This window comes from Crotalus tigris, unplaced genomic scaffold (genome assembly GCF_016545835.1).
Source record: "Crotalus tigris isolate CLP2741 ecotype Arizona unplaced genomic scaffold, ASM1654583v1 scf7180000018030.5226217, whole genome shotgun sequence".
In the NCBI taxonomy this organism is placed as follows: Eukaryota; Metazoa; Chordata; class Lepidosauria; order Squamata; family Viperidae; genus Crotalus; species Crotalus tigris.
Genome location: NW_024096786.1, coordinates 4,514,481 through 4,541,247, shown reverse-complemented (window position 1 = coordinate 4,541,247; position 26,767 = coordinate 4,514,481). Strand labels below are relative to the sequence as shown.

General features: G+C 40.5%; 1 protein-coding gene across 2 annotated transcripts; it reads left to right on the top strand.

The window, feature by feature from the left end:
• The first annotated feature begins 227 nt into the window (after positions 1-227).
• Positions 228-26,638, top strand: LRP11 (LDL receptor related protein 11). 2 transcript variants are annotated; one of them, XM_039346896.1, is made up of 8 exons: positions 230-1,043; positions 3,499-3,656; positions 10,211-10,352; positions 15,049-15,174; positions 17,464-17,661; positions 19,829-19,999; positions 23,548-23,649; positions 23,938-26,638. In XM_039346896.1, the coding sequence occupies exons 1-8, from the start codon at positions 491-493 to the stop codon at positions 24,090-24,092; spliced, it is 1,605 nt and encodes a 534-aa protein (XP_039202830.1). In that variant the 5' UTR covers positions 230-490; the 3' UTR covers positions 24,093-26,638. The 2 variants fall into 2 exon arrangements, with proteins under 2 accessions (XP_039202831.1, XP_039202830.1); XM_039346897.1 differs by lacking the exon at positions 19,829-19,999 and having other exon boundaries at positions 228-1,043.
• The last annotated feature ends 129 nt before the right edge of the window (positions 26,639-26,767 follow it).

Genomic DNA, 26,767 nt, shown 5'->3' with positions numbered 1-26,767 from the left:
TCATCTGCCATCGCAGATATAGATGTCTACTTGCATGTGCCAAGCTTCAGCAGAAGCGCGGCATCAGGAGCTTTTTCAGACGTTACCCGGAATCCCTACTCCCTCCGTGCAATTCCACCTTCTGAACGTCAGCCACGCAACGTCAGGAGGAGTGACTACCCCCACCCCGGCGACCGGAGAGGTCTAGGCGGGGTATTCCCAGAGTTCCACCCTCCACCCACCGAACGTGGGCGGGGCCGGGTCTCGCGTCACAGGGTGGGGCGGCCTCCCGCTTGGAACTGTTCGGGGATCGGTGGTGCTGACTGAGGTCGCGGGCTTTGCTCTCCGTCCTCGGCGGCTGGGGCAGGGAGGGGCCAGCATGGCGCGGCCGCCACCCCCTCCTTCTCCTTCTCCCGGACCGCAGTGGTAGCAGCCAGGCTTCCCTTCCCACCTTCCGTCGTCAGCACCGCCATCGTCCTCCGCTCCCGGTGGCTGGCCTCGCTTGGGTGCTATGGCCGCGGAAGTGCCCGGCCCCCCGGGCCTCCTCGTCCTCTGGCTCTTATCGCCGCTTCTTCTGCTTCTGGGGGCACCGGCACCGTCAACCGGAGAACTAAGGTCACCGGCAGCGTCGGGTGTGGAATCGCTGCTGGAGGAGTTCCGCCGCCAGCTGCAGCTTGACAGGGATCCCTCCGGCGGCCGCAGCAATGAGCTGGAGGAAGCGGCCGCTCACTGCCGAGGAGGGACTGAAGGACCAGCCGGCGGCGGCGGGAGTTTCTTCTCCGTCAGGTCCGACTCCATCATCCGCACCAAGGACTCCATCGCGGCGGGTGCCACGTTCCTCGGCTCCCCGAGCTCGGTGGCTGGTCCCAGGCATTGCCTGGATGCCTGCTGCGCCGATGCCCGCTGCACCCTCGCCGTCTTGCAGCAGCAGCAGCAGCAATCGGCCTCGGTCCGCTGTTATCTCTTCAGCTGCACCTATCGTGGCCGCGCCGTCTGTGTCTTCTCCCCTCAGCGCGGCTACAACAGCTACTTCCTGGAACCCACCAGCCACCCTCCGGCTTTGGGTAAGAAGAAGGCCGTCGACTTAGAGTTCGGCCGGTTTCTTGAAAGGGGGCTAAAATAATGACGGTTTCAGTTCAGGAAAGAAAGTGGGGGAATGAATTGCATGTGAGCAGAAGGCTCAAGAATAAATATTTTTAATAGTAAAATATAGGAATAGAGAGGTCATGTAGTATTAACTTCCTCCCCCCGCCCCCAAAATTGATTTATCATCTCTCTCTATCCCTCCCTCTCTCCCTCTTTTGCATCTATATCTATCTATCTATCTATCTATCTATCTATCTATCATCTATCTATCTATCATCCATCTATCTATCTATCATCTATCTATCTATCATCTATCTATCTATCTATCATCTATCTATCATCTCAGCAAACAACACTTGGCAGCTAATAGTTAAAAAATGCCAGCATCATCTTCTTCACATATTTGTATAGTTGCACAGGCCATTTCCCCCCCCCCCAATTCCATTGCTTTGCTTGGTGGGTATTCAGTTTAAAATATTCCCAGAAGGGGTATACCCTCTGCTTGATTATATCCAATAAAAGGGAGCTCACTCCCTATGGATAATTGTTTCCTCGGTGAAATTTTGCTTCAAGTGCATTCTTGTAATTATCACGGGATAATACAGAACAGGATTTTGCTTTCTTCTTTGTGACATCAGGAATTTGAGGAGTGTTTTTATATTCTACCTCACTCTCAATTTTGTGAAAGCTTTACATTTCCATTTCTTTAGCTTTTTCATTCAGTGATCATCCTCGCTGCCTTACTCTGGGCCTGTTTTCTTTAAATCCTTAAAGAGTGGTGTTCAGAGTGTCTATTCTTACTTCAAAATTGATTTGGGACTGGCAAAAAAATTGTCAGATATGAATCTAATTTTGATATATATAGACCAACTACTTCAAACTCGTCCACCTCATAACATAAATTTATCTTTTTGCACAGTGATAATTTGTGTTTGTTCTTAACATATCTTGTTTAGTGGGCCAACAGCTCATTAGACATGGATAGGAAAGGACAGCTAGGTTAGTGTTATTTTTCTGACTGGAAATGAATCTGTGATTATTAGGGAATGAAGAAGTTGTCTTAACCCTGAGTGATTGACCCAGCATATTAGAAGTGAAATGTATTTTCCTCATTTGTGTGTGAGCCCACAGTTAACCTAGTCAACTGTGTTTATTCAATAAACCATGATTCAATTAACAACGTATTAGTCGTTGTGTTACTGCAGTTCCAGAATCAATACATTGGGTTCATTCCCTCCATTTTTCAAATTATTCTTGCAGCTATTCTCCAAGAGCACTAGAACTGTATTTTTTATAGCCCCGTTGTGTGAGATATTTAACTCAGATTTCTATTGCTGGCTAGGAATTGGGGCTCTGGACAAGCCAAATGAGCAATGATTATGTATGCCTTTGTCTTGCTCATTTTAAAGAGGCTTTCAGATCCATACCAAGATCACAACTTATTTTTAAACCTATTCAAATTCACTAAAGCTACATTTACTAGCCTGGCTCAAAAAATGAGCAGGATAATCATGAGCATAAAATATTATCCAACTATTGTGCACAGTAGATCAGAAGAGCTCAGTGGGCCTCTTCACCTGAGATTCTTAACTGAGTCAATTAAAAAAATCTGCCAATGTTTTCTGCTGCAGTTTTTTAGACATGCCAATTAATGAATCTATAAATAAATTTCATTTTTAAAAATTCAAAACTTAAGATATTTTGATGAAACATTTTTAGGAGGGGTTCAAGGTGCATGCACTTACATTGTAAGACTTTCAAGTGATATGTGAAGCAGCGCTTGTCATTCATTATACAATTATCCCTTCAGCAGCGTGCAGCCTCCAGGCTTTCCACAATTCATTTAAAACCCAAAGAAAGACATGAGATAATTTATGTTTCATGTTCTTAGTTCAGAAGCAAAGGCAGCCTAGAAGGCTGCAGAATGATGGGAAATTGTGGGGGGGGGGACTCAACAACAAGGGCATTCTTGGCCAAATTGCAACTCTAGGTAAGCAAAACCTGTATCAAAATATATTCTAAACAAAAGCTTGATCCTGAGTATCAAATTGAAAAGCAGAAGCCTTTCTCACAAGGAAAAAAAAACATTTTGCAAATTGGAGGACTAGGTTTCAAAGCCATGACCATAAAGCCATCAAACTGTATAGATGAATATATGCTTATCAGAGCAGATGGTTAAAATAGAAAGCAAAATGATATCTAATTTAAAATCTCAGAATCTACTTTACATATAGGCTTTATAAACCTTAAATATATAAGTTTTTCATCTGTGTTCAATAACCTTGTACTAAAAGTCTGGAGTAGATTGATCAAAATACTTTGTTGGTAGGACAGATTTTTCTTGATTTAAAAATCTACAATAAAACAATACAAGTGAGTCAGGCAAAGACAATAATCCTAACTTTTTTCACTAAGATTCTTTATTTTAATTAGACACTGATGAGCCTCCTCTTAGCAAGGCGGGAGAAGATATTATTCTTCAGCTACCTGTTGACTGGGTTATTCTGGATGGCAGAGAAAGTGTGGATGACCATGGAATCACACGATTTGAATGGACATTACTTCAAGGTGCATCATCAATTGATATGCAGGTACATTATGTTTTGTAATTCAAGGTATATTATTTGCTGCACCTTTTGTGGGATTTTAGAAACAACTAAGTTAAATATTCACTGTTCTGTCAGAATAAAGCAAAGTAAGGAAATATTAGAGATAGTCACTTGTTTTGTTCAATTTTCTTTTTCCTGAAGCATGCATGTGTGAAATTGGGTCTACAGATGAATGTGTGCAAATACCCTGGCAAACATAGACAGAGAACAATTAGATTCAGATTTAGTGATGTTCAGACTAAATATATTAAAATCAATGGAGCTACTATAGTCATATCCAACTAAGTTCATTTTTTAAATAGATCTGAGATTTAGTTCATGCATCTTCATTAAGCTATGGTTTATGTAATCACAATTTATTGAAAAAAATCACAGTTGGTTTCACAGATGTTAAGCCATAAATCATGATTTATAAATCACAATGATGAAGAACAAACAAAATTCAAGTTCACCCTCAATTATGAAAATCCACTGAGTGACTGTGGACTAGTCACTCAGTCTTTTGAGCAGATTATATTGACATGTTGTTTTATTGCAGCTAATCTTTCTGGGGGGGGGGATATTCTTTTCAAATAAGCCTCCTGAAGTAGCAAAACAAACGGTCCACACTAAAGGAAGGAACTGACATGATAATTTAAGTTAGGCGTCAATATGTGAGTTATGACCCTCTGAGTGATAGCAAGCAAATTGCAATGGGAGGAGTTGCTCAAACAAGCCTGATTACTCTGAAATGTGGTTCTGCCCTGCCTAGACGAATTAGTAGTTGGCTTTCCCAGTCACAGCAGGATCAAGTTCTCATAGACTCTAGCTTTGCATGTGCAAATGTGATTGTTATAGAATATGGTCCTAAGTGCATTCTCCTTCCACTCGGTCTAGTTGGTAATGAGAAGATCAGGTCAAGATTGCTTCAGCTTTTTCTCTTGCCTTGGTGAGCAATTGCTTGGGGTGGCATTGCAGAATATGAGTACCATATGTTTGCTCGCATATTTAGGAAAATATATATCTTGGACACTGCAGGGCTCCAGCATTGAAAGACAGAGTCACCTTTTCTTTATTTTGAAGGCATGTGCAAAACTGAAAGAAGTTGGGGCAAGGGAGATATATGCAAAGATGACTGGTAGAAAAGGAAAGAAAGGGTGCTTTGGGTGGCAGTGGACTCTGGAAATAGAAGGAATGGGACAGACTCACCCGTAGAGCAGGGGTCCCCAACCCCCGGTGCACGGACCGGTACCGGTCCACAGCATGCTAGTAAGAGGGCTGCACAAACAAGCAAAGCTCCATCCTCGGGATGCAGGCAGTATTCAAAACCACACCCTCTCTGGTCCGCGAAAAAATCTTTCTCCATGGCATTGGTCCCCAGTGCCCAAAAGGTTGAGGACCTGTGCTGTACAGAATCCCCAGAAATTTTCTTTTCTTTTCCTTTCCTTTCCTTTCCTTTCCTTTCCAGGTTTCCTGATTCCAGGAAGAGAGGCTTGCAAAAGAAGGTGTTTTTATGTTGGATAGGATACCAAGATCCCATGCAGGGGTAGGGGGAAGAGGTAGATGGTATAAAATGCACAGGGAAGAAAATTGTGCCTGATAGTACTTTGACTCTAGTAGCTGCTCATATCTCTTTCACTTTCTCCTCATATCCTGGAAGATTGCCTTTTGAATGGGGAGAAAGGACTGAGTTGGATAGGGCTGCAGTTTTACATGCATAACAGGGAATAGTTAAGCAGGGGTCTTCAAACTTGGCCCTTTTTTGACTTGTGGATTTCAACTCCCAGAATTCCTTAGCCAGGCATGCTGGCTGAGGAATTCTGGGAGTTGAAGTCCACAAGTCATAAAAGGGCCAAGTTTGAAGACCCCTGAGTTAAGGGAAAAATTTGATGCTAAGCTGATATCTGGCACTCATTACAATTGGGAAGACATTCCTTACTTGATTCATGGGATTACTTCAACATTTTAAGCACAGGACCACAGAATTTGAGAATCCAAGTTTAAACAAAGATTCACCTGAGAAATCTATGAGCAAAATAACTGCATCTATTATCACTGCAAAATATTGTTTACAGGAATCGATTTAGACAGTACAAAGAATTTATAGGAACACTTCCAAAAAATTGTAGTTATTTATTGAATTCAGGACTTGCCCTATTGTCATCATACAGATGCAGTCGAAGGGGTACTACTACAGTAGTTATTACTTTATTATGTAGTTATTTATTATGTGCTGCAATCATATTTTGTTTAATCAAAGTTTATCCTCAATGGGGTTGCAATATTGTTGCAATTCACCGAAATATTATAATTTGTATTATTGCATCTTTAAATTAGTTATTTTGTGACAAAACAAATTCCAAAATTAATATTAAAAGGGTATGCCTATCCTATATCTTAAACGATTTGGCTGTTTTATTGGTATATCTTGCAAATTAAATTGCTATCTGGAAAAAAAAATCATATGGCAAACCCCAAACATAAATAAGAATATTTCACTTTAAATTTAGCAGTTTCCCCCCCCCAAAAAAATACTGAATGACCTTCAGTTTGCTTAAGTTTCATAAAAAGTTTTAGACCTGCTGAACTGAAGCAAAGAATGACTGCAAATTGACTTTGATCACGAACATCCATTTTATTCCCCCTCTTAAAAGAGACTATAAAGTAAGAGAGAGTATGGAAAAAGTAACCCCTATTATAATTGGTGTCTGGAATTTAAAAAAAATCAACAAGGAAAACTTAAATAGTAAAAATTATGAGCAACCTTCTACATGGCAAAAAGGTCAGATTATTTGAGGAGCCACCTTACCCCCAATCACAGCTGCCTGTCCCATCAGATGTGGCACAAAAGATATGTTGTGTTTCCTGCATACAAAGGAAGGTGGTCTTAGCAGCTTCAGTCATCATGGCTACCCCTAATGCAGAAAGTGGTTGCCTCCTAGAAGCCAACACATAAAGCCTGATTACAGTTATTGTTAACATAATTGCGGTCAGTTACTGGTTATATTTGCTCACAGTAATGTTGATGTTAATGAGTCAATTTTCTATTCTTCAGCTTACAATGGTGACTAGAACTCTATGTTTGATCAAGATAAAAGATAGATGCTTTGTTCAAGTCACCTGAATTCTGAGCAAGCGGTGGTGTAAGGAGAAATTAAACATATCACAGTGCCTTTTGGAAAGACCCACAGCATTTAGGTCAGGGACAGCTGGCTAGAATAAGGACAGCTTGTATTGTGTCAGTATGCCTGGTGCTAAGGCAAATGCCATTTTATTTTGGGAAGTTTATTGACTTATTCATGTGATGTATATAGCTGCCCTCTCAGCACATGATTCAGAATAGCATATATCACCAATAAACAAATCACAATTGAGTGAATATAAAAGCAACACAATGAACAAATAATCAAAAACCCAACAGGACATAAAATGCTTGAAAAAGGTTCAACCAATGGGAGCATACCTGATTCAGTACCTGGGGAAAGAGCCAGTAATGCTTTTTGAAAGGCAGGCAGGGTCAGGCCAACCAAATCTCACGGGGAGGCTGTTCCAAAGGGCAAGAAGGGCAACTAAGAAGGCACATCCTCTAGATTCTGCCAGATAACCCTGTCTAAGTGATAGGCATGCCAAGATTGTAAGATCTCACTGGATAGATTGAATTCATCAGAGATAACAACTGCACAAGTAACATGGCCCTGCACCATGAAGAGCTTTATACATGAGAATCTACATCTTAATTTCCATCCAAAGCACACTGATAACCACAATGTGAGCTTCACTCACATTAAGTGGGCATACTGAGATACCCCTAGCTTTATTCGCTATATAGAAACAAAGTTAGCACTGGGAGTGACTTGCTCCCAGTGCCTTATATACAACAAGCACACCCCACCCACACCGGACCCCACCCCAACCTGGCCCAGCCCCAGCTTAACAAGCCACGATTAGAGCGGTGTTAAAAAGAAGCGCCTGTTCAGTGCATAGCCCCTCCCCTGCTTACCACCTCATCCTCGTGCCCCCTCCCCGTCTGCCAATACACCCTCAGTCATGCAAGGCCGTTTGCCAGCAGCTTAGACAAGAACAGTCCCTTTCCCCTGCCACCTGTCCTCGTAGCCCGCCGAAACGCTGTCGGATCCAGCGAGGCTAGGATGCCCACAGTTCACTCTGGCAGTAATAACCCAGGAGGAACAAATGGAGCCGGGCACCCCCTGATGACGTCAGTGGCGTCTCCTGATGACGTCAGACAGCGCCACAGGAAGGCAGTCGGCCACACTGGCGCAGGGAGACACAGGGTGGCGGAATGGCGAACAGGGCCTCTCCGGAACTGCACCGAGGTGGCACAGCAGTTAGAGTGCAGTACTGCAGGCCACTTTAGCTGACTGTGTTCAGCAGGTCAGCGGTTCAAATCTCACCGGCTCAAGGTTGACTCAGCCTTCCATCCTTCTGGGGTAGGTAAAATGAGGACCCAGATTGTTGGAGGCAATGTAAATATATATATATATATATATATATATATACATTGCTTACTGGTGTACACCGCTTAGAGAGTGCTTGCACTTAAAGTGGTATATAAGTCTCATAAATAAATAAATAAATAAATAAATAAATAAATAAATAAATAAATAAGCAAGTAGTGGCTCCACCTGTCCGGTCGGCAAGGCCTCGCAGGGTCTGACAACCCCCATAACTATCTGAAATGCTGCATTCTGGTCCAGCTACAGCACGGGTGTCAAATGTGCCACGTCACGTGACGTGTCGTGATGTATTGCAACTTTTTTTGCATTGCCAGCAATGGGGTGGGCGTGGCTTGGTATGATGAAACCGGCCCACGGGCCGGCAGTTTGACACCCCTGAGCTACAGCTTCCAAGTGGTCTTCAAGGACAGCCTCACAATACAGTACATTGCTGTAATCTGAGAGGTGACCAAGGCATGATTGATTATGAACAGGGCCTCCTGATCCAAAGTGGGCACAGGTAGTCCTCAACTTATAATCACAGTTGGCCCAAAATTTATGTTGCTAAGTGAGAAATTTGTTAAGTGAGTTTTGCCCCATTTGACAACTTTTCTTGCTACATTTGTAAAGTGAATCACTGCAGTTGTTAAATTAGTAACATGGTGGTTAAGTGAGTCTGGTTTCCTCATTAACTTTGATTGTTGGAAGGTTGCAAAAGGTGATCACATGACCCTGGGTTATTGCAACCATCATAGTCAATTGTCAAGCATCCAAATGTAAGTCATATGACCAAGGGGATGCTGCAGGGTTCATCAGTGTGAAAAGTGATCATAAGTCACTGTTTTCAATGCTGTTGCAACTTCAGACTGTCACTAAGAGAACTGTTGTAAATCGAGGACTACATGTATAATTGTAACTGTGCAAAGGCCTTCTGAGCCATGGATGCCACCTGCTGTTGAAAATTGACAGAATAGATCAGGGTTTCTCAATCTTGGTAACTTAAAGACATGTGAAGCACAACTCTAAACTGGCTGGGGAATTCTGGGAACTGAAGTCCACATGTCTTGAAAATTGCTAAGGTTGAAAAATGTTGGAGTAGACCCATCCCCTGTAGAAGAAATAATATTGCTTTGTGATTTAGTCATAACAGGAAAAAAATAATGCATTTCTATCTGTAATAATCTTTTTTCAGTAGGGTTTGTTTTTTCTACATTAAGCCTGCAAAGACTTCCCTGTCCTTTTTCTTCCAGTAGCTATAATAGAGTGCCCTTCTCCACGTGCAACCCAATGAGGTGCTAAGATTTCGATGCTTCGGTTTTATGCACACCTATTCAACATATGGAAGTTACAACCAATGACAAGGAAAGATGGATGTGGGGATCTATAGAATGAGAAGATCAGTTGGTCGAATCATAAGCAAATTGCATCCATAAAGCTTGTAATGTTAGCCAAATTGAATTCCCAGATCTATAGTAAAAAAATTCTGGAAGCAACTGAATAGAATCTATAATGCCAGTGATAAAAGCTGTGAAGAAATTGATTCTCTGTGCGAAATATGTGTGTATGCCTGAGGGCTTGAAAGAACGATCTCCTTCTCTTTGCTCCTTGAGAAAGTTGCTTGATTCACTGAGATGTAAAATATGAATTTCCCCTTTGTATTTTAAGATCAGCAGAGAGCTGGAGAATTTCAAACACTTTACTCTGTTATGATAGCACTGCACTGAAATGTTTACATTCTCAATCTGCAGTTTTGCTACAGCTATTCTGAAATCTGAGAGAGCATTGATCCAATGTGGTGTAGGGTGGGAGACTTACAAATTATCACTGTTCCTGTTTCCAGTATCCATTTTCCCAATAAAACCTAGACATGTTTGGACCTGCTTTATCTGTGCTGAGACAACCTAGGAGGGGTAGAAAACATGATATAGTATTAACAAGTTTAAAATTACAGCCTCCTACGTATATGATAGTGTGTTTGTGTGTGTGTGCACTTTTGCACGTGTGCATGCATCTCAGTCCTCACATGATTTTATGAGAGTTGTACCTTGGTAGCTCTAGTATGAAAAATGGGATCCCATCAGTACCCTATTTTCTTTGGCTCAGGTACCTCAGCCAGGAACACTGAAGCTCTCTCATATGCCAGAAGGAAAATACACACTGCAGTTGACTGTGACTGACACAGCTGGCCAAAGGAGTTCGGATAACATCTCAGTGACTGTACTTCCAATGATTCATTCTGAGTTAGGTAAGAAAACTGCTGAAACCACTGTTTTCTTGTTTTGATGGCTGAGAGTGAGATTGTGTATGTCTGTAATTAAAATCACAATGGAACCTGCTTTAAATACATTGCAAATAGGGTGTAGGTCTTATTATTTAAACCACATTAAAGCGGTAATCTCCACAATGTACAACATCCACCATATTTCCTTCTACCCCGGTGCTTTTTAATTTGGGCAATTCTAAGATGTGTGGACTTCAACTCCCAGAATTTCTAATGGCCAAGGTTGAAAAACACACTGTACAAAAGCCTGGCCTCTTTTTCATTTGGCTCTCCTGGCGTGCTATTTCATGCATACTAGTAAACTGTTCTATAGAGGTGGTGTCTAAGACAGGGGCCTTCAAACTTGGCAACTTTAACACTTGTGGACTGGCTGGCTGAGGAATTCTGGGAGTTGAAGTCCACAAGTCTTAAAGTTGCCAAGTTTGAAGACCCCTGCTCTAAGATATAATTTTGCCATCATATGTGGCACCCGTTATAGTAGGATCCAAAATACTAACCTGGGAAGAGATCTTGAAATTGAGCAACACATTTAAGCAACTTTATCTCATAAGAAAGTAGTTTTCCTTCTATATACAATACCAAGAATTGCTTCATTCCTTTCTACATAATGCACATTCATTCCAATCATCTTGTTGAATGAATCCCGTATGGTATTTACTCCAATTGACTCTGGGTGGTTTACAAACTGATGCCAATCAAAAACAAGATGACATCTGGGCATAATGTACAAACAGGAAATAAAAATAACAAATATGCAAAAAGCATTTGTTCCAGCACCAATTCTGCGTGCCAAGTGTGTTAGTAATTTCTACATTTCAATCCTGTCTTAAATGAGCTCCTAGAGAACTCAAGATGGCATATCTAGTCCGCCATTTTTCCCCCAGCCAAGCAATCCTGTGAGGTCGATTGGGAGCCAGCAATGGAACTGTCCAAAGTCACCTAGCGAGCAATCATGGTTGAGGGTGGACTTGAATGTGGCTCTGGCTACTCTTAGTCCAGTACCTTAGCAACTACATGCGCTGGCTCTGTAATGGTCAATAGAAATATCTTTGAAAGACAGGAGGCAGAAGAGCAGCAGCCAGGGCAATGATGAGATAAGAGACATCTCAGCCCACAGAAAGAATGGAGGTGTGGAAAGTGTCTTAGAAGAGACCCTTCCTAGTTCCCTGGAAAGTAAAGGGAAGGGAAGGGAAGGGACAAGTGCTTCCAGATTTTTAAGATTCTGTTATTGTACCCTTTACAAGAAAGGCAGAGTTAGTTTCTTCTCTGGATTACCTTGAAAGGCTGATAGGCTCTTGCTACCTACCTCTGAATCTCTCCAAATATAACCAGTTCCAGTAGGAAACATCTCATTCTTGAGTCACAGCCAATAGTCAGATTTAGATATTGGGGACCAGATTCAGGAATCATGATTTATGAGGTGCTAAGACCAGAGGATACCACAGCCTATTTGTACTGCATATACTGCATCTCCCTTCTCCTCCCCACAGCCCTCCCGTCTCTACCAGCCTAGGTTGCCCCAGTCTTAGGAGGAAAACTCCATTGTTGCACCCTGGGCCTGGCTCATTGCTTTTATCTCCTGGGCTTTGCTCCATTTTTCCTATCTTTCCACTCTGAGTTTTTACAACCTCTCCAGCTCAGCTGTAATTTCCCCCAACATTCTAATCACCGTAGCAACCATTGCTGGAAAGTATCCTTGCTCTCCTGACCCTTCTTTCTCCTGTTATTTATTTATCAGAATTATGTTCCCCACTTTTACTCAGGAGCTCAATTTAAACCATCTAAATTTTCATTTTGGGTTGCATGAGTGAGATCGAGCTATACAGTATTCAAGACAATCACCAAAGGGTTCTTGTAGAATACCAGTTGCTGACAGATATTCTAGGGTTGCCCCTGATGCTTATAAAGAGAATTACAAGCTTGACATTCTGACAAATGATCTGTCATCAGTCATACAGGTAGTCCTTGACTTACAACAGTTCATTTAGTGAAAAAAAGTGAGTTATGACCGCTTTTCACACTTTTCACGCTTTTCACATTGCAGCATCCCCATAGTCATGTGACCAAAGTTCAGATGCTTGGCAACTGACTCATATATATGACTGTGTGCAGTGTCCTGGGGTCATTTGATCACCTTTTGTGACCTTCGGACAAGCAAAGTCAATGGGGAAGCCAGATTCACTTAATTGTGTTACTAACTTATCAACTATAGTGATTCACATAACAACTGTGGCAAGATAGGTTGCAAAATGGGACAAAACTCACTTAAGTGTCTCAGTGTTGGGCTTAATTATGGTTGTAAGTTGAGGACTACTACCCTATTTATGAAGTATTCAAAGGGACTAATCAAAGGCCAAGACAGGAACAAATGTTGCTGAGCACTTCCTCCCTTATCAACGTACCAAAACCCAGGGAAGAAGGAACTAACGTCTAATCATCACAATAAGCAGCAATGAAAGAAGAACCTATACCACTAATCATCACATCCTGCCCTAATCCGACAAGGCTGATAGTCCAGTCTATTACATCTAAACAGACAACAAAGGTCACTCCGAACAACCTGCTGCTTAGTAAGCTAGAAAAAGGTGGGATAGACAACAACACCAGATGGATCTGTAACTGGCTGACAAACCATAGTCAGCAAGTAGTCCTCAACAGCACTACATCCACATGGAGAGAAGTAAGCAGTGGGGTACCACAAGGCTCCATCTTAGCCCAGTACTCTTCAATATCTTCATCAATGACTTAGATGAGATAATTGAAAGGGAACTCATCAAATTTGCAGATGACACCAAACTGGCAGCAGTAGCCAACACCCCAGAAGACAAACTCAAGATCCAAAAAGATCTCGACAGACTTGAACAATGGGCTCTATCCAACAAAATGAATTTTAATATGGAGAAAAGCAAAGATTTACATTTAGGCAGGAAAAAATCAAAGGTACAAGTACAGATTAGGCGAGACCTGGCTCAAAAACAGTAACTGTGAGAGGGAAGTTGGAGTCCTAGTGGACGATCACTTGACTATGAGCCAGCAGTGTGCAGCAGCAGCCAAAAAAGCTAATACAATTCTGAGTTATATAAACAGAGGCATAGAATCAAGATCACGCAAAGTGTTAGTACTGCTTTATAAAAACCTAGTAAGCCCACACCTGGAATACTGCAGCCAGTATTCCATACTACAAAAAAGATATTGTGACCTTAGAGAAAGTTTAGAGAAGAGCAACTAAGATGATCAAAGGCCTGGAGACTAAAACATATGAAGAATGGCTGCCGGACTTGGGTTGGGCTAGTCTAAAGAAAAGAAGAAACGGGCGACATGATAGCAATATTCTAGTATTTGAGGGGCTGCCACCAAGAAGAGAGCATCGAACTATTCTCCAAAGCACCAGAGGGCAGAACAAGAAAAAATGGTTGGAAACTGACAAAAGAGAGAAGCAATCTGGAATTAAGGAGAAATTTCCTAATAGTGAGGACAATTAACCAGTGGAACAGCTTGCCTTCAGAAATCGTGGGCGCTCCATCACTGGAGATTTTTAAGTAGAGACTAGACAGTCACTTGTTTGAAATGGTATCGGTTCCCCTGCTCGAGCAGGGGGATGGACTAGAAGACCTCCAAGGTCCCTTTCAGCTCTATTCTATTATATTCTATTCTAATAGTTGCACAAAGCAAACCAAGCTCAGAGAACAGCAAGAATCCCCAAATTCAGCCCCCAGCTACCAGTACATATGGACCTACCCCTTATTTAGCAACTGAATCTCATTCCAATTACCAGGAAAAGTATTAAGCAAAATGAAATGATTGTTAAGTGAATACATGAGGTAGGGGGAGGGAGCGGGAGAGAGAAAAAAAAAATGTTAAATCATTGGTTGCTGCCATCTCATTCAGATAGTTCTCTTACACAGCTATACCAGCATTATTCTCACTTTAGCATGTATTGTTATCAGATGCCCAAAATTTGGTCATAAAGATGCATAATGGTTGGAAAATAATTTTTATTACCATTTGTTATTATTATATTTGCTAATGGTTGTTAGCTGAGGTTATTGCTAAATGAGGAGTGGATGTAGTCTCTATTGTTAAATATTTATAATTTCTCCAGACTTTACAAAATCACTTTGTGAAATAGATGTATATGTACAGCACATACACATACACATACAACACACACAAACACACACAGACACACAAACAGACGTATATAATGTTGTGGAAAATTGGAAGAAATGAGAGGGCTACATACACTGTCTTCAGTTTTGAAACAATAGGCAGGATATAAATCCAATAAATAAATGTAAGGCAATAAAGGTCATATAAAATGCAACAATTATGAGCAATCAACTCACAGCAGCAGCTTTCGGCTCAGCAAGTAGAATGCAGATTAGGTCCCATGTATGCTGAATTTGTACAATGGGCAGAATTTGGTTTTAACTGGTTGGTTACTTCTTTTTTCCCCCTTATCCAGAGATAACATTTGTTGAATGGTTTTGCTTTATTCTTCTACCTGAAATAATCATAGAGCCATTTTATGAAGGAAGGGGATGAAAGGTTGTATAACGGGGGGGGGGGCTTCCACTGCTGCAATGTCCATTTTAAACAGTTGCTTCTTATTATTTTGCAATTTAATTTGCTTTCTAACCCGAGAATTGGCCTATTGCAGGTTGTGTTGGGACGTGTTCCCGTTACCAGTTCCTTTGTGATGATGGCTGCTGCATTGACATCACTTATGCCTGTGATGGGGAGATCCACTGTCCTGATGGGTCAGATGAAGCTTTTTGCCAGAAGTGTGAGTGAATGGAACCTGTCCATTTAACCATTAAAAAAAATAGCTCAATAATAATAATAGCTCAATAATAAGTGAAGGCATGTCATTTTGAAATCCTGCATTTGAATCTTAGGGTGAGGAAAATAGCAATAGCACTTAGACTTATATACCACTTCATAGTGCTTTACAGCCCTCTCTAAGTGGTTTACAGATTCATATTGCCCCCCAATAACCTGGGTCCTCATTCTACCAACCTCGGAAGGATGGAAGGCTGAGTCAATCTTGAGCCAGTCAGAATTAAACTCCTGGCTGTGAGCAGTGAGTTAGCCTGCAATACTGCATTCTAACCACTATGCCATCATGGCTCCTATGAAAAGGCTAAAGAGCCATCATCACTGAGATTGTGATAGAAGCATGGTTTAGATCAGCGGTTCTCAACCTATGGGTCGTGACCCCATTTGGGGTTGATCGACCATTTCACGGGGGTCGCCAAGCAAGGCTGTCCGCCATTTTTTTCCCCTTTTCCGTCGGGTGCCTTGCCTCCCTTGGGCTGGGCCAGCTGGTGGCCCAGCCGGTGGTCGGCCTGCTCCGTCTCTGCAGTTTGCCAGCTACGCCTCGGCCGGTGCAGGGGGTGGCACCACACATGCGCGGCGCTCCCGGGCAGGGAAAGTCCTCGACTTACGACCGGTTGGGTAGTCCTCGACTTACGACCGGTTTAGTCCTCGACCTACGACCAGTTTAGTCCTCGATTTACGACCGGTTGGGGGTCGCGGCATTAAAAAGGTTGAGAACCACTGGTTTAGATTGATACTCAAACATTTTGTACATCTCTGAGTTTCCCATAAGTTGCAATGTCTTCTTAGTTTTCTTCCAGGAAAAGCAAGCACACAGTCACTCTGTTGGTGGCATACAAACTAGCAGTACCTTTTATTATTTGAAAAGAAAAGAAAACACATAGAAGAGGGGAAAAAAACCAGGTTAAGCAACATTTCCTTTTTTTAAATTGCTACCATTTGCATACTAATATCAGTATGATTTCTTCTAGGGTAGTGTCTCAATCTTAGCAGCCTGAAGATGTATTGACTTCAACCCTGGGGAATTCTGGCTGGGGAATTCTGCGAGTTAAAGTCCACTCATCTTCAAGTTGCCAAAGGTTGAGAAACAGTGGTCTAGACACACCAGTGGCTTAAAAAGAATACAGTCGTCTTGGGTCCCACAAGCATAGGAAGTCTCACCTGTCTGCTTTGCCCTTTTCTTGCCCCATGTTTTCAGCAAGGCTAATTGCGTGGTGTACAGCTACCATTCTTAAGCTGCAAGTGTCCAATTGGTCAGTAGATGCCAGCAAAGATTTGGGATTTTGACTGTCACTATGCTACCCTCTAGCACAGTAGTTCTCAACCTTTTTAATGCCGCGACCCCCAACCGGTCGTAAGTCGAGGACTACCCAACCGGTCGTAAGTCGAGGACTTTCCCTGCTCGGGAGCGCCACGCATGCGTGGTGCCACCCCCTGCGCCGGCCGAGGCATAGCTGGCAAGCGGCAGAGACGGCGCAGGCCGACCACCAGCTGGGCCACCAGCTGGCCCAGCCCAAGGGAGGTAAGGCACCCGCCGGGCCCCACGCGTGCCAGCAACCCTCCTTGTGCCCGCCGGCCTCCTACCTCCCACCCCTGGCCCTTTTTTACTTACATTTTTAGTAGTTGCTCAGCAGGGAGGGGTGAAAACTTCCAGACAGCTCCCCTTCGCTGCAGCACCGTTTGCAGAATGGAACTTTTGGCGGGCTCAGCAGGGCAGAGATAGCCTGGACAATTCCTATTGGCTTTTGAAAGCCAATAAAATTAGATTCTATTCAAGAGAGTCTATTCTATTGGCTTTCAAAAGCCAATAGAATAAAAGGGAGTAGCACAGCTAAGGAAAAGGGGGGGGGGGAAATGGCGGACTGCGTTGTTTGGTGACCCCCATGAAATGGTCGTTCGACCCCAAATGGGGTCCCGACCCACAGGTTGAGAACCACTGCTCTAGCAGTTGGCTAGCTTGATGCAGTCCAGGCATTATGTGTCTACAAAAGAAAAACTTTGTGGCAGATGTGTAGACTGGATTTTTGAGCAGGAAGGGGTGAAGGGATATTTGAGTGAGTGAGAAAATGAAGATAGCCCATCACAAAATGACATGTGACCTTCATTTACTTTGTCTCACCTCAGTGGTATCTGGCTGATCACTATGAGAAGCTAAACAACGAATTAAGTTGGACTTTGGCCTGATCCAATTGGGCTTTCCTTGTGTGTTCTTGTGTTTGTTTGTTTTTATACTCAGATAATTCAGGACAGAATGCAATAACTCACATAGAGACTATTCAACAAAATTCAGCTGAATTAATGAAAAAGGCCAATGAACACCTTACATTTGAAATCACCCAGACAAGTACACTAAGCGGTCAAGTACTTGAACCAGAGAAAATCAAACAATCACCCTCTCAGGGACCAAAGAAACAAACTACCAGGTTTATACCAGGTAAGATTAATTAATTAATTAATTAATTGAAATGTATTGGCTGCCCCTATAAAGGAACTTCGGGCAGATTACAGTCATAAAATATATATATCTACATTAAAACATAAATAAATTAAAACCAAAGATTAAAATCTAAGGACATGTGGAAAGGGCAGGGGAGGGTGGGGGTGGAATGGGAGGGGGGAGGTAGGATCTGTTGTTACTCGATTGACCACCTCCACCATTATATTTTGAATCCATTGTTTTTTTCTACAGTCCTATGAATTGGCAAAATGCTATTACAATCCTCAGTGTGCTGCAGTCTAAGCATTCGTATGATTATGTATATTAACGTATTACAGTATTATAATAGTATATTAGTAAATAGGTTTACTTGCAAAGTTAAGCTTATTTTTGCTCAAATGTAGAATTATTGTGTATACTCACCCACAGAATAAGCTGACCCTCAAATTTTTAACTAAAATGCCATGAAAAATGTGCCACTTGTGGATAAGCTGTCCCTCAAAAATATTTAAGGTTTAATTTTCACAATTGTTCCTTGAATGACTATAGAAATCTGTTAAAGAAATGCATGCAATTAATTCAGCTACAGCTTTAGGAAAACAGGTGATCTGACGAGTAATACTCATGTATACAATCAAGGTTTGGCAGACATGGGCAAAAGATAGATCATAATTTATATATGTACCTGAAAAACACCAGTGAATTAATCAATGTTTTCCCTATATATTTTGCACAGACTTTGAAAAAAATACAGAGCTATAGTCAATGCTATTCTTGTAATACTGGAGCACACTTTTGTGTGCTTATGAGGCTGCCTCCTACTCACAGCAGCCCTTTTGTCTCTGCAAAGCTGCTCCTGAAGATTATAATTGAGATTGTGCATCACTGCATGAGTGAACACAGGATGAAATTTCTGAAAATGAGAGGCTTCATTTTATATGAGCAAAAGTGTTTTCTACTAGTAGTACACTACCTCTTGGACGGAATCAGTAGAGGTAGTCATTGATTTACAACAGTTCATTTAGTGACCGTTCAAAGTTACAACGGTACTGAAAAAAGTGACTTATGATTATTTTTCACACTTAGGACTGCTGCAGCATCCCCATGGTCATGTGACCAAAATTCAGATGCTTGGCAACTGACTCATATGTATGAATATGTATGACGGTTGCAGTGTCCCGGGGTCATGTGATCCCCTTTTGCAATCTTTTGACAAGCAGCCAATGGAAAAGCCAGAATCACTTAACAACCATTTTACTAACTTAACAACTGCAGTGATTCCCTTAACAACTGTGGCAAGAAAGATCATAAAATGGGGTAAAATTCACTTAACAATTGACTCGTTTAAAAACAGAAATTTTGGGCTCAGTTGTGGTAGTAAGTTGAGGACTACTTGTAATCTCCCTACCTCAGGGATAGGCAACCTTGTCTCTTTTGTGACTCATGGACTTCAACTCCCAGAATTCCTGAGCCAGCCATTCTGGGAGTTGAAGTCCACGAGTCATAAAAGAGCCAAGGTTTCCTACCCCTGCCCTAGCTTGTTATATTAGAAGATAGATTGTTTTTACTCAATGAGGAGGAAAAAACAGTTTAAATCAAAGCTGCAAGAGCAACAGAAGTCTTATTACATATTAGGACTAGAACAAACCAGATTCAATATAGTACGGAATAGTAATGGCACATAATGCCATGTGGCTCAAGCATAATGTTCTATCACGTATTCAAACTTCCCTTCACCCAAGGCAGAATCGTAGGGAAATTCTGTCATCACCTCACCCTTCCTGTTGTGCTTCCAGGGTGAGATACATGTAGCCTCAGGATTATTTGACTGGATTATACAAGGGATGAATGCCTTATATAGGGAAGCAACATCTTCAATATGAAGAACAGTAAGTGAAGTGGGTAGAAATAGCTGGACAGTTCCAGGTGGTTGGTTTTTGTTACATTCAGGGGGAAAAGGCAACATGGGTGAATTTTGAGAACTGTGGCTAGAAAAATTCTTTTCTAGAAGGGGCAAGGACAAGATTCTGTATTCTGTTATAGGCTTTTGTTTAAATTACGGCAATTATTCCAGGTATAAAACCTCACTGCTGTCTGATTTTCATATGTTAAGGATAATTACAAGGATTTAAGAGTTACCCTATTTTTCTTCTTATAATTACAGAGCAATGCTTGCTCCCCCTAGCCACTGGCTCATGCAACAGACACCTCCCTCGCTGGCATTTTGATGCTTTTTCAGGCACTTGCATGCATTTCATCTATGGTGGTTGCAAAGGCAATGAAAACAACTTTCTTCAAGAATCTGACTGTCTTGCTGAATGTGTAAACGTTCATGGTAATAATCAGTCACCTTTTGGGGTAGGGAGGTGGCACAACATAACATAGCACAACACTTTGCTCTGTAGCCCCACTGGAATCCCAATTGCATTTTAGCAATCCTTCTATTGATGGAGAAAGATTTGGTAGAAGCCAATAATATAATTTCTTTGCAGCCTGCTACAGTGCAGCTTATTTCTGCATTTGATAGATCTGTCTACCATAAAATCTATCATAGAAATGGATAGATTTACATGGCATGTAAATATTGGAATGGCATCAAATACTGATTTTTTGGGGGGCACCATATCTATGTGGACTTGGCAGTGTTTGCCAATTTCAAAAAATTATTATTTAACATTACTAGTTAATGGGCACTAAATGGGCACTTGTCATTTATTTTGTCGAAGGTGAACAATTTTCAGTACCGTATATTCCGGCGTATAAGACGACTTTTGAGAGCGTTGAAACAGCCTCGAACTCGGGGGTCATTTTATATGCCGAGTCGTCTTATACACCAGAAATAAGGTAGTTTCTGGCGTATAAGCTGATTTTCTAGGCATGCAACTCGGCATTGATCGTCTTATACGCCGGAAATAACGTAGTTTCCGGTGTATAAGATGACTTTCTAGGCATGCGACTCAGCGTCAATCGTCTTGCGACTCGGCGTCGATCGTCTTGTGACCCAGCATCGAACTCAGGGGTCGTCTTATACGCCGGGTCGCCCTATATGCTGGAATATACGGTATTTCTAATTTCCAAATTCTAAGAACAAAAAAAGAATTTGTAGAGCAGTCAGCAGTAACCCTAACCCTCACTACAGTAGTCACAAAGTTGCTGCCATTAGCAATCTACTTGGTGATAAATTCACAATTATTGAATCTTCAGTGTCATCATATTTTGGTCACAGCAGTTAGAGTGCAGTACTGCAGGCCACTTTAGCTGACTGTGTTCAGCAGGTCAGCAGTTCAAATCTCACCGGCTCAAGGTTGACTCAGCCTTCCATCCTTCCGAGATAGGTGAAATGAGGACCCAGATTGTTGGGGGCAATGTAAATATATATATGCATTGCTTACTGGTGTACACCGCTTAGAGAGTGCTTGCACTTAAAGCGATATATAAGTCTCATAAATAAATAAATTTCCTTCTACTGTCATACATGAACACAGCAAAAAGACAAGTTTATGAAAATTTTCACTTTTATTCTCTTTCCCTTTCCTTTTCCCTTCCTCTTCCCTTCCCTTCTCCCTTTCTTTCTCTTTTACAAAATCTGCAATTTACATTTGTAATTTAAATTTAAACTTTAACGCTGTTGAGAAACACTGATTTACAGGTTGAGCAGTTTATACCACTCTCTATTACTTGGCTACCAAGCCCAACAAAATGCAAGTAGAGAGCAGATGATAAATTAGTTTTTTAAAAAAAATGTGGAATATTTTTATCATTCTTTTTTGCACTTTTCTTCCTGAAGGAACTATATAAACTAAAAGTGAATTGAAAAAACCCTATTACTGAAAGTGTTTTGCTATTGTTGAAATATAGATAGGAAGACTCTTCATTATATACTAATTATCATGATCAAAAATAACTAGTGTATTTTAAAGCATACTAAAAACAAGATGCAGTATATGGGAGTATTTGTGGGTATATGCATAATTCGGTATTTATTTATTTTTGTCATATTTATGTAGTGTATATCGGAGGTGGTGACCCTTTGAGAGCTGAATGCAATGAAATTTCATTTTAATGTATGCCAATTAGTGTACATTCAAAGTGACAATAAAGTTATTATTCTACTCTATTCTATATTTACATTTTATCCAATTAAAATAAATAGGTTATGTTATTGCTGAGTACTTTGTTGTATTGAATCCTATTGATTTTGTTAGGATTCACTTTTATTCCACATTTTTTACTAGATCATTATAGTCTAATGGTAAAGTGCTGGCATAGAAACCAGGAGACTGTGAATTCTAGTCCCACCTTAGGTATGAAAGCAAAGCTGGGTGACTTTGGGCCAAGCACTCTCTCCTGGCCCAACTCACCTCACAGAGTTGTTGTGAGGAAAAAGAAGGGAAGAAGGAGTATTATGAATGTTTGCCACCTTGAATTACTTATAAAGTAATAAAGGTGGGATAAAAATCTAAATAAAATTTGGGAAAGTTTGTTATTAAATAGTTGCATATTATACTGTATAGTAAATAATAAATAATATTGCTGTGCATGTTTCAAAACTGGTTCAGAATACGTTCTCTGGGACTGTGTGAGCATAGCATATGCCTGTGGTCCATTAAAGGATTCAGGTCATTTTTTCAGGCTTTTGGAAAAAAGACACACATGCTTTAATGAAGAATAGAGAGGTGCTGTGCTTGTGCCTTCCATGAAATCTGAACCCTTTTTCCAAATTATTTGTGTACATTACCCTGCTAAATAAGATTTATCAAATCAATTGTTATTAAGCGATATGGTGTGTTTTAAATAGTAAGCTAAAATAACTCAAGTATTACTTTAGGCCAGTGATGGCGAACCTTTTAGAGACCGAGTGCCCAAATTGCAACTCAAAACTCACTTATGCATCGTTGGGTGCTGGGTGGGTGTGGCCCATTGGCTGGATGTGGCCCATTGGCTGGGTGTGGCTGCGGTGGTAACAGCAGACTGGGTGGGACTAAAAAGTTCAATCAATCAATTCTAACTTTGCAAGATCTTTTTTTTTTTTCCCATGAGAAGTTGAAATTGACTGATTGATTGAACCTTTTTTTTTTTTGTACACGGCGGCGGAGGCCTAAAGTGAAAAGGTTTTATAAAACCCAGCTGAAGGCCTAGGACTGGGGCAATGGGCGCATGCCCACAGAGAGTGCTCTGAGTGCCACCTCTGGCACCCATGTCATAGGTTCGCCACCACTGCTTTAGGCCTTTCCCCCACTTGTATGTAAGCATAGTACAAAGATGCTTTGGAAATAACTTTCATTTGTCTGGCCCATGAATGAGATAACATTAAATCATTCTTAGATGGAACTACTTCTCCAAGCTTATTGGTGAAGTTTATTGACCAAATGAAATTGTTTTGTACTCTGCTCATTTTGAAAGTGTCATTTTGAAGCTTCCCTACCAAAGGACATAATAAATACAGATGTTCTGGACTGGATTTCACATGTTAAATTATAATATAATCATTGCTTTAGGGCTGAATACATCAACACTTAACTCTGGCTTTTTCATGTTGATGACATCCTAGTCTCAGATGTGAGCATCAAGTAACTTCCCAATAAATAATTCATACCAAATTGAGAGATGTAGCTTAGCCCCAAATCAAGTTAGCACCATGATCCATTCAACTGGGTCATCCAAACAAGACTATTTAGTTATCTTTAAATCTCACTCAGAAGAGGGTCTCAGAATGCAAATATTATAGTCCACAAATAAAGATGTTTTTTTACAAGCTGTAAAGAAGCTAGCTTTATTACACTATCTAGTGTAAGTCATAGTTCTTGAAGCACACTGAATGTCATGGTGCAATTTATCTGCTACTGAGATATATGTTGATGATGCATTGTTTTGTTTTTACAGATTCTAGAATCTCAGGGAAAGACACAGATAAGAAGAATGACAATGATATTGTAAGCTTGAAGAGCACGCAGATTGAAAAAAGCCTTCCAGTCCCAGAAACAGGTAAAGATGAGGGCTTTTCACTGATTGATTCTGTGTTACCAAGACACAGAAATATACAATAGTGAATCACCGTGAAACAAAATCCACAGTACACAAACTATTCAAATGTCTTATTATACCATCCCATGACTATGTCCTGATAGAACAGATATGCTCATCTCCTCTTAAATGGTTCCATTTTGGAAAGTCCTTGGGAAGGTAAATTGTTTATTTTGGCAAATATGATGCTTCTGTCTTATCTGTGGGCTGGCTGCTTACTTAATACATTCTACTTCTTACTCTTTTTAGGTGCTGTACTTCCACTGGCTTTGGGGCTAGCCATCACTGCTTTGCTGCTACTCATGGTTGCTTGCCGTTTGCGATTAGTCCGGCAGAAATTAAAGAAAGCGCGACCCACTACATCTGAGGAGTCAGATTACCTCATAAATGGAATGTATCTCTAGAGCAAGATTCAGGATACCTTTTTTTGCTATCAAGCTTTCTCACAAAAGTGTACCTCTTGCATCTCACAATTCTCTTTTTAAAAGTGAAAACTGTGTTACCAAAATAAGCGGCCATCTTCCCAAAATTTTCTTTTAAGGCCTATGATAGATGAGCACCAGTTGTTTTTCCAAACTTGGCAACTTGAAGATGTGTGGATTTCGACTCCTGTAGTTTTCCACCCTGCACAGAATTCCAGGAGTTGAAGTTGATACCTCTTCAAATTGCCAGAGTTAAGAAACACTAATGTACAGTTGTGATGGCATGTAGTAGCTTTCACCAACATCGTGTCCTCCAGGTGTTTTGATCTACAATGCCTTTCATCCTCAAGCCAACAGGAAGCTCTAGTATGGAATTACTTTTAAGAATAGCCTATTCTTGGCAATAATGGAGGTATGAGCTAATCTGATTTATCTGTTGCAATCCCACCAAAACAAAATCAGATTACTGGTGAATGAGTGCAATGCCGCTAAAGCTTAAAATACATTTAGTGTGCAAAATTTTTTATTTTAAACTTACCCTCTCTTTACGCTCTTCAGTCATTTCTATTTTGCAAACTAGTTTTGTGTGGTGATAAAACTCAATTTAAAACACTGGAAGCAAGTGGTTGAGCCATACTTCTGCAATAGCATGATGTCCTGTTGCAGTGGCCCACATCACAGCAGGTATTGATACAGCAGTCACATCTAACCAAATATATTTTTGTAAATGCTTTGACTCATTATAGGACATTACTTTCCAACTCTTTAAGTAAAGCTTGCTTTTAATGTGACATTATGATCTAGTCAAGGTATTTTCCCATGAAAAATTGCACTTGGAATATATAAATGGAATTCACACATCAGCTTCCTTTTCTACAATGAATGCAGCAGACACTGTACACCTAAAAGCATCTTATTGGTTTCCACAGGCTGGTCTTAGAGGATACAAGAGAGATTATATGATGGAAATGATGTGCTGTGCATCATGTGTAACATGTTGAGTGATAAAAATGACATAATTTATATCATGTTTGTGATGATGTCAAAACCATTTTGACTTCAATCCGATGGCTATGAAGTAACCCACTTCTCTTTAATGAATTAGGAAATCAGGCATACAGTTCTCATTATATCGCATAACAGTTCTGACATCTACAATACTTTGCCTGGTCCTTCTCAGTGCAGCCAGGCTCTGCTCAATTGTAATCAGACAGTACTAGATCATCTATGGGAAACTGCAGTCTTGACTTACGCATTGGAAATATTTTGTTTGCAGATGAGCACCAATTTTAGCCTCTCTTTTATCTCTGAGGAAGGCATGACAGTTTCACCATATTAATTTAAAATTAGCTGCTCTATTTTAATCTTCCAGTGTTGGAGATAAATATAACCTTAGGCTTATATTTCTTTCTCCTTACAGCTTTTCAATCTTTTCTATTTTCATTTCTGCCTTTTTCAAAACACTTTAAGAATATCTGAAACTCTAATCTTCAGAGTACACAAGCATGTGAATTAAGTATGTGTCCACAATTCTTTAAACCAGCCATATGTAGGCTCATGGGAAGCTGCAAAGGAACATAATCTGTTTTAAAGAGTTGCAGACAAATCCTTTATTTAATGCTTACTCCAAGGCACCTTATTGGAATTGAACCTGAAACGCTGCACATTCCTAATTAAAAGTAATACAATTAAGCCATCAATCAATTAGAAGTGCAATTTAGCCATCCTTTCAAGCAAGTTAGTAAAAAAAATTCTAGTTTATCTACTTATTTAGTTTATATAATTTCAAATGCTGAAATAGCCAAGTCAGTAATCTTTTACCTACTTGTTTTAAAACACTTCTTGTCATTGTATGTGGGTATTTACCTTTTTCATTGAAATATATAAGTAGGCCAGGTCTGTATCGGCAATAGAATCTCACATTGCTAAGGGTGTATAGCAGACAACAGGTGAAAAGTGTTCTATTTTAAAAGGATACTTTAAATACTAAATTCCTAAAGCCTAGCATTTAGTTAAGGAGCTGAAACTGTTCCCTATTCTGTACTTATTCAATTGTAGGGAGTATTGCTTCCATGAATAAAAATAGTAATATGCCTGAAGTTTGTAATATTGATGATGTTAAAACCTCAGGATTCTTTTAATTGTCCCACAGAAGTAGCTCAGATAATAAATTTAGAAACTTCTTGCAGTTTCAAGTAGTAAACTTTTCACAAGGCTTTAAGTCCTGGTTATTGTGCCCTTACTGTAGCAAAATTGTAAACCTTTGTCACTTAAAAAGTTCATCCAATTGTCTAAAGGACTAAAGGTATGCCTTTCCTTAAGTATATATTGCAAAGTATTTATTCTGTGTATGAGTTATTGTAAGCTATCTTTCCTCTTCACCAAACATATAAATATGTTAAATCTGAAGGACCAGGTACAAATCAGTTCAGGAAAGACATTCAAGAAATTGGTATGTCTTATTTTAATGAACACATTACAGATGCTGAGCTGAGAAATGTTAAGAAATAAATATTTTAGTCATAATATCTTCCATGATATCTAGGTTCAACTTGTTGAGAACTTTATTAATTCTGAGCATTTAATAAAAAGACTTGATTTTGTCTTTTCGAAAAGTCAGCTGATTCATCTGGATTTGGAGATAAAGACAACATTAA